This window comes from Thalassophryne amazonica, chromosome 8, assembly GCF_902500255.1.
Source record: "Thalassophryne amazonica chromosome 8, fThaAma1.1, whole genome shotgun sequence".
Lineage (NCBI taxonomy): Eukaryota > Metazoa > Chordata > Actinopteri > Batrachoidiformes > Batrachoididae > Thalassophryne > Thalassophryne amazonica.
This window is the reverse complement of record NC_047110.1, coordinates 50022485-50029786: the sequence shown is the minus strand read 5'-3', so window position 1 is coordinate 50029786 and position 7302 is coordinate 50022485. Positions and strand designations below refer to the sequence as shown.

The 7302-nt window shown below is 46.9% G+C and overlaps 1 protein-coding gene across 1 annotated transcript in view; it reads left to right on the top strand.

The window, feature by feature from the left end:
- The first annotated feature begins 600 nt into the window (after positions 1 to 600).
- Positions 601 to 7302, top strand: part of si:ch211-87j1.4 (transmembrane protein 178B) — a 9832-nt gene continuing 3130 nt past the window's right edge. Inside the window, exons 1-4 of the mRNA XM_034176179.1 lie at positions 601 to 1000; positions 1283 to 1396; positions 1479 to 1616; positions 1726 to 1991. Coding sequence (XP_034032070.1) covers positions 601 to 1000; positions 1283 to 1396; positions 1479 to 1616; positions 1726 to 1973 — 900 coding nt within the window. The 3' untranslated portion in view covers positions 1974 to 1991. The remainder of the gene's footprint in view (positions 1001 to 1282; positions 1397 to 1478; positions 1617 to 1725; positions 1992 to 7302) is intronic.

The following is a 7302-nucleotide window of genomic DNA, read 5'->3' as shown; positions in this document are numbered from 1 at the left end:
AAATGGAAGGACTGGGTCTAAAATTGATGTAATTATTTCATTCCACTCCATTGTGGCAACGTACAGATGCAAAATTACAAAAATTGTCTCACTGTGGAAATAGTTGTTGACCTATATGTGGGAACGATGGAGAGAATAATAATAATAATAAAAATCATGTCGGTGTCCAAATATTTATGCACCTGGCTGTAAATGGTGTATTTTCGGCCTTTTGTCATTAAACTTTGATGATCCACGCACACGCACAGTGAGCGCAGGCCCGAGGCTCGCTGTGCTTTCAAATATTTGCTTTGTCTCCATCTAGGGAGGAGATGTTGGAGTGACCAGGATCTGGGCTAGACTGAGTTGACAGGCAGAGGAGAGACAACCAAAATAGCACACCGAGGCCCAGATGGCTTTATGCCCGTCCTCTCCACCTGCTTCTTTTCGGTGATGGCGGACAAATGGAAGAAATGACTGCTTGCGGGATTTATTTGCTTTTCCGATTTCCATTCATCGCTGAATTTCTCCTCCACCTCGCACACTGACAGCAGCACCCAGCACCGGAATCCTGCTGTCCCGTGGAATCATCACGGCAGCGAGGCGACACACGCATGGAACATGGCTGCTATGAGGACTTTAACGGTGGCGGGTCTCTTTTTGGCTTTTTGCGCCCTGGGACTGATTGCGATCGCGATCAGCACCGACAACTGGTACGAGACCGACGCCAGGAGGCACAGGGAGCGCTGCAAGAATTACTCCAACAAAAGAAACGATCCGGGCTACATCTACATCTCCAACAACAACCTTCCTCTCCGCATGCTGCCCAAGCAGGGGAACGTGGCGGGGAAAGCTTCCGGCGGCGGCGGCGCGCCGCTGCGGGCCAAGCGCCACTTCTTGCCTCCAGCACCGGCCATGGAGTCACTCTGCAGTCGGCAGTTTAACTCCACCATCACCGGGCTGTGGAGGAAGTGCCACCGAGAGGGCTTCGACCTGGAGACGGAGGATCTGATCTTTAAAGGTTTGGGGCTTTTCACGGTGCGGGAATGCGCTGTCCAGGGTGCTGATCGCTGCTCACAGACACGCGAGGCCTGCCATGCAGTAAACACCAAGAGGCGCAATCATGGACGCGCTGTTCGTGTGTCGGCGCAAAAAAAAAAAAAAAAAAAAAAAACGGGCTGGGGGTGGAGGTGGGGTGGGGGGTTACACGCTGTAGTAACATGCACCTCTGTAGGTGCTCGTGGGTGGGTGAAGGCACTATCTTCTCCATCTGATTTCAGTGCTGTGTTGTTTACATCCACAGGATTGGTTCCGCGCTGCACGCCAATAAAATACTACTACTCGTCATCATCGCTGCCCAGGAATCTCCCAATCAATCTGACCAAGACAATAAGGCAGGATGAGTGGCACGCGCTCCGTAAGTTATTATTATTATTTATGTGTTATTTGTTGGTGCGTGCGCACCACGCTGTGAGTTGTTCTCCTGCTCGCGTTTGCAGACCTGCAGAGGATGACGGCGAGTTTCGTGGGCATGGCCGTGGCCATCATCTTGTTTGGCTGGATCATCGGCGTGCTGGGCTGCTGTAAAGAACACGATCTAATGCAGTATGTTGCCGGACTCCTCTTCCTTATGGGAGGTAAGAGCAGGTTTACATAAAGGGCACTACCCTAAGTGGCCATGTAGGGGCGGTAAGGCTCGGATGACTTTTTTTCTTCCCCCCCTCTCCTGTTCTTCCTCTCTGGCAGGGACGTGCTGCATCATTTCTCTTTGCACGTGTGTGGCGGGGATTAACTTCGAACTGTCCCGCTATCCTCGCTACATGTTCGGGATCCCGGAGGACATCAGTCACGGTTACGGCTGGTCCATGTTCTGTGCGTGGGGCGGCCTGGGCCTCACGCTGCTCGCGGGCTTCCTGTGCACTCTGGCTCCTTCCCTCTACCCGCCGCACACACCCGTGGTGCATAAGCCCAGGCAGGAGAACGGCTGCGTGTGACACCATGCACACACACACGTGCGCACGCGCGTGACCCCTGACGCACCGAGACGAACCCTGGCACAAGGACAGATTTACGCAGGGACTCAGTACAGACATCCTGCAGAGAAAGCACGAAAAAAAAAGAGAAAAGATACAACACATCAAAAAGAAAGAAAGGGGGTGGAATCTGACTGATGATGAGTTCAGTTCCGCTGGTGCTTCTTCAAGAATGAACTCTTCAGTGTTATGCTTGCTCTTTCAGAGGAGAATAGTTATACACATTTTCTTCCTGTAAATCCTGCTACTGTGGGGGAAAAAACGAATCAAAGAAAAACAAACTGGCAAAAGTTCAACAGCACAACATCGACATCTGTATTAAACATTAAAAGAACATGGATGTGTATCATCACTTTCCAAAAAAAATGGCAACTGTGTGTCATTCTGTACCCGTTCCAAACCAGATTATGTACATGTACCTTTTGAATCGTATGTATGCGGATGCATTTGTGTTTATTCAAGGAAAATATGAGCATCAAGACCAAACTGTGTTTGAGAGAAATGTTTTCTTGTTCTCGAGGCTGTACCCTAACTAAAAAAAACAAACAAAACTAATTCATAAAAAAAATATTTTTGGAAAAATAAAACAGCCATGCAAAACTATTTCCCCCCATGTGTCATATTAACAAACACAGAGCAGGAACAATTTCAATGGAGTTAAAGGTGTGAGAGAATTATGAAGGCAGCTGGCAGTGTGTTTTTTTGGTGAAATTACCACATCAAAAAAGTGTGAGACTGCCAGTGACCAAAAATTTACAGAAAAAAAAAAAAATAAAAAAAAAATAAATGAAGCATTCCTCAGTAACTATATGAAACTGGATGAATGCAGTCATGTTTACACCTTATTCTGATTACATACTTTAGACACAAATGCTTAGATAGATAGATAGATAGATAAGTATTCTATTAATCCCAAAGGAAATTATGTGGCAGGCTGTCGCTCCCATCCACACAAATAAAAACACACACATTAAAAGTATATATAAAAAGTAGCAATACATAATACAGCACAATTAAAATCAAAAAGTAAAAAAAAGTAAAAGGAGTTGCCTTAAGCTCGTTTTACTACACGGGACATTTCCGGCTCACATCTCCTGCTCCTGGCTGAAATGGCTACATTATATTATATACATATTTAGCATTATATATTATTTAGCACAAATATTTGAGATTATTTCTTCTTCTCTGACAATACTGTGCAACCCTCACTGTGCACAAAAATTACTTTCCCACAGTGTTTATGGGAAAGAAATCCCTCTGACATCTAATCCAAACAGTGGCTTCACTCATTTCCTGAGGGTTTCCTGCTCTGCAGCAGTTCCCTACTACTGTACTGCTCAAATTACATTTATTATGCATCATCATAGACAAATAATATGCAGCTGCAGCCTCAACATTTCCAAGTGAATTCATCATTAACTTTTAATAGCTGTTATATTATAAATGAGCACATTCGTTGTATTATAAAATATATTCATATGTACGAGGTATTATGTAACTTACGAGAGGAGCATTTTAATGAAAAGTTACTAAATGTCTTCACAATTTCAAATAAATACGAATAATTAAACTATGCCTGGAAAAGCTCCTCGCCATCTAACCATGTCCTTTAGGTCTTTCAGACTTTTTTCAGTAGAATGGTTCTTGAGAGCATGAACATGATTAAAACCTTTCAGCTTCTGGGGGGGCTCCGCACCCCCCAGACCACCCGCCTTTTTAAGCATTTTCCTTATTTTGCCTTTCAGCTTCTGGAGGGGCTCTGCTCCCCATACTCCCACCTTTTTACGCATTTTTCTTTTTTGCATTTCAGCTGACCCCCCAATTACAGCCCTCTTAACCCCCTGCCACTTTAAGCATTTTTTTTAATGTAGATGTAAGTTTTCAAAGTTTTCAGCTAGTTGACAGTAGGGCTGTACAATATGGCCAAATTATCGTATTTCAATATTGTCATATACAGTGGCTTGCAAAAGTATTCAGCCCCTTGGTATTTCACGCATTTTAATTTGTTTATGGCATTTCAAAATACAAAAAGTAAATCAGGCTTCTCAATGTAAAAAGTTCTAAAATGATCTTCCTTAGACTCAAACTGAAAATAAATTTCTACAACTTGATATAAATGAATTAAACATATAAAAGCCAAGATGATGGGTTGCAGAAGTAATCAACCCCTTTGGTATAATACCTGTAAATGATTACTTTAATTGACAGTTTTCTTCAGACAAGTCAGGGGATGATACAGAACATTTCCAAGTCACTGAATATGTTTTGAACTTTATTTACATCAGTTATGAAGAAATACAAACAGTATGGCACTCTATGGTAAATCTGTGTGGAGGAGACAGTTCTCAAAAACTGAGTGACTGTGCGAGAAGGAGAGGAGTGAGGAAAGCCACCAAGACATCCAGACAACCCAGAAGAATTTACAGGCTTCTCTGCCCGTGATTGGAGAAATTGTGCACAGTGCATATTTTGCATTTTGTATCCCCAGTTATACAGCTTCATGATGAAGTGATGTAGAGGAGGATTTTATTAAAAAGAAGACCTGAAACTGAAGCTACAATTTGCCAGAAGGTACAACTGATATCTAAGCCTAGATTTAGCGAAAGAAAACCCTCCTCTGTCACACTTCATCATGAAGCTGTATAACTGGAGATACAAAATGCTGAAAAATACATCCAGGTTTTGGAGCAACACATGCTGCCATCCAAGCAACGTCTTTTTCAGGGACATCCCTCAGCAAGACAATGCCAACCCACATTCTGCACGTGTTACAACAGCGTGGCTTCGTAGTAAAAGAGTGGGGGTACTAAGCGCAAAATACGACAACGGAGACCCTGGAATGATGCACATCTGAAGTCGTACATCAAATAAGAATGGGAAAGAATTCCACCTACAAAGTTACAACAATTAGTGTCCTCAGTTCCCAAACGCTTATTGAGTGTTGTTAGAAGGAAAGGTGATGTAACACAGTGGTAAACATACCACTGTCCCAGCTTTTTTAAAATGTGTTGTACGCATCCATTTCAAAATGAGCAAATATTTGCACGTTTATCAGTTTGAACAATAAATATCTTGTCTTTGTGATGTATTCAATTGAATATAGGTTGAAGAGGATTTGCAAATCGTTGTATTCTGTTTTTATTGACATTTTACACAAAGTCCCAACTTCACTGGACTCAGACACCACTACGGTTTTGGTGTTGTTAGATCTCAGTGCTGCGTTTGATACCGTGGGTCATCATATTTTGCTCAATAGGTTGGAGAATTTTTTGGGGATTACTAGAAGTGCCCTTGCCAGGTTGACGTCATATCTGTCCAGTCGTTCTCAATGTGTCTTGTATAATGGCACTACCTCTGACCTTGCTGACATGAGATTTGGGGTTCCACAGGGATCTGTTTTAGGCAGCAGCTCAAGCAAAGCCGCCCAGACCTCCCGATCCACACACACCTCCCCCTGCTCCTCCGGGGGAACCCCAAGGCGTTCCCAAGCCAGCCGAGAGATTTAATCCTTCCAGCGTGTCCTGGGTCTTCCCCGGGGCCTCCTCCCAATGGGACGTGCCCGGAACACCTCTCCAGCGAGGCGTCCAGGGGGCATCCGGAAAAGATGCCCGAGCCACTTCAACTGACTCCTTTCGACGTGGAGGAGCAGCGGCTCAACTCCGAGCTCCTCCCGAGTGACCGAGTTCCTCACCCTATCTCTAAGGGATAGCCACTCTGCGGAGGAAACTCATCTCGGCTGCTTGTACCCGCGATCTCGTTCGTTCGGTCAGGAGCCAAATCTCATGACCATAGGTGAGGATCGGAACGTAGATCGATCGGTAAATGGAGAGCTTTGCCCCCCTACTCAGCTCTCTTCACCACGATGGTCCGAAACAGCGACCGCATCACTGCAGACGCTGCACCGATCCGTCTATCGATCTCACGCTCCATCCGTCCCTCACTCGTGAACAAGACCCCGAGATATTTAAACTCCTCCACTTGAGGCAAGGACACTCCACCGACCTGAAGAGGGCAAAGCACCTTTTTCCGGTCGAGAACCATGGCCTCAGATTTGGAGGTGCTGATTTTCATCCCAGACGCCTCACACTCGGCTGCAAACCGCCCCAGTGCACGCTGAAGGTCCTGATTTGACGAAGCCAACAGAACCACATCGTCCGCAAACAGCAGAGACGAGATTCTGTGGTTCCCAAACCAGACCCCCTCTACACCCTGGCTGCGCCTAGAAATTCTGTCCATAAAAATAATGAACAGAACTGGTGAGAAAGGGCAGCCCTGGCAGAGGCCAACGTGCACTGGAAACAGGTTTGACTTACTACCGGCAATGCGAACCAAGCTCCTGCTATGGTCGTACAGGGACCGGATAGCCCTTAGCAAAGGACCCCAGACCCCGTACTCCCGGAGCACTCCCCACAGGGTGCCATGAGGGACACGGTCGAACGCCTTCTCCAGATCCACAAAACACATGTGGACTGGTTGGGCGAACTCCCATGAACCCTCGAGCACCCGATGGAGCGTGTAGAGCTGGTCCAGTGTGTTGCGACCAGGACGAAAGCCACACTGCTCCTCCTGAATCCGAGGTTCGACCATTGGTCGAATTCTCCTCTCCAGTACTCTGGAATAGACCTTACCGGGGAGGCTGAGGAGTGTGATCCCCCTATAGTTGGAACACACCCTCCGGTCCCACTTCTTATACAGAGGGACCACCACCCTGGTCTGCCAATCCAGAGGCACTGTCCCCGATCACCACGTGATGTTGCAGAGGCGTGTCAGCCAAGACAGTCCCACAACATCCAGAGACTTAAGGTACTCAGGACGGATTTCATCCACACCAGGAGTCTTGCCACCGAGGAGCTTTCTAACCACCTTGGTGACTTCTGCCTGGGTAATGGATGAGTCCGCCTCTGGGTCCCCAGTCTCTGCTTCCTCTTCGAAAGACATGACGATGGGATTGAGGAGATCCTCGAAGTACTCCTTCCACCGCCCAACAACATCCCCAGTCAGGGTCAACAGCTCCCCACCCGCACCGTAAACAGTGCCAGTGGAGAGCTGCTGCCGCCTCCTGAGGCATCGGACGGTTTGCCAGAATCTCTTCGAGGCCGACTGATAGTCCTCCTCCATAGCCTCCCCGAACTCCTCCCAGACCCGAGTTTTTGCGTCTGTGACCACATGGGCTGCGGCACGCTTGGCCTGCCGGTACCTGTCAGCTGCCTCTGGGGTCCCACCTACCAACAAAGATAAGTAGGACTCCTTCTTCAGCTTGACGGCATCCCTTACTTCCGGTGTCCACCAC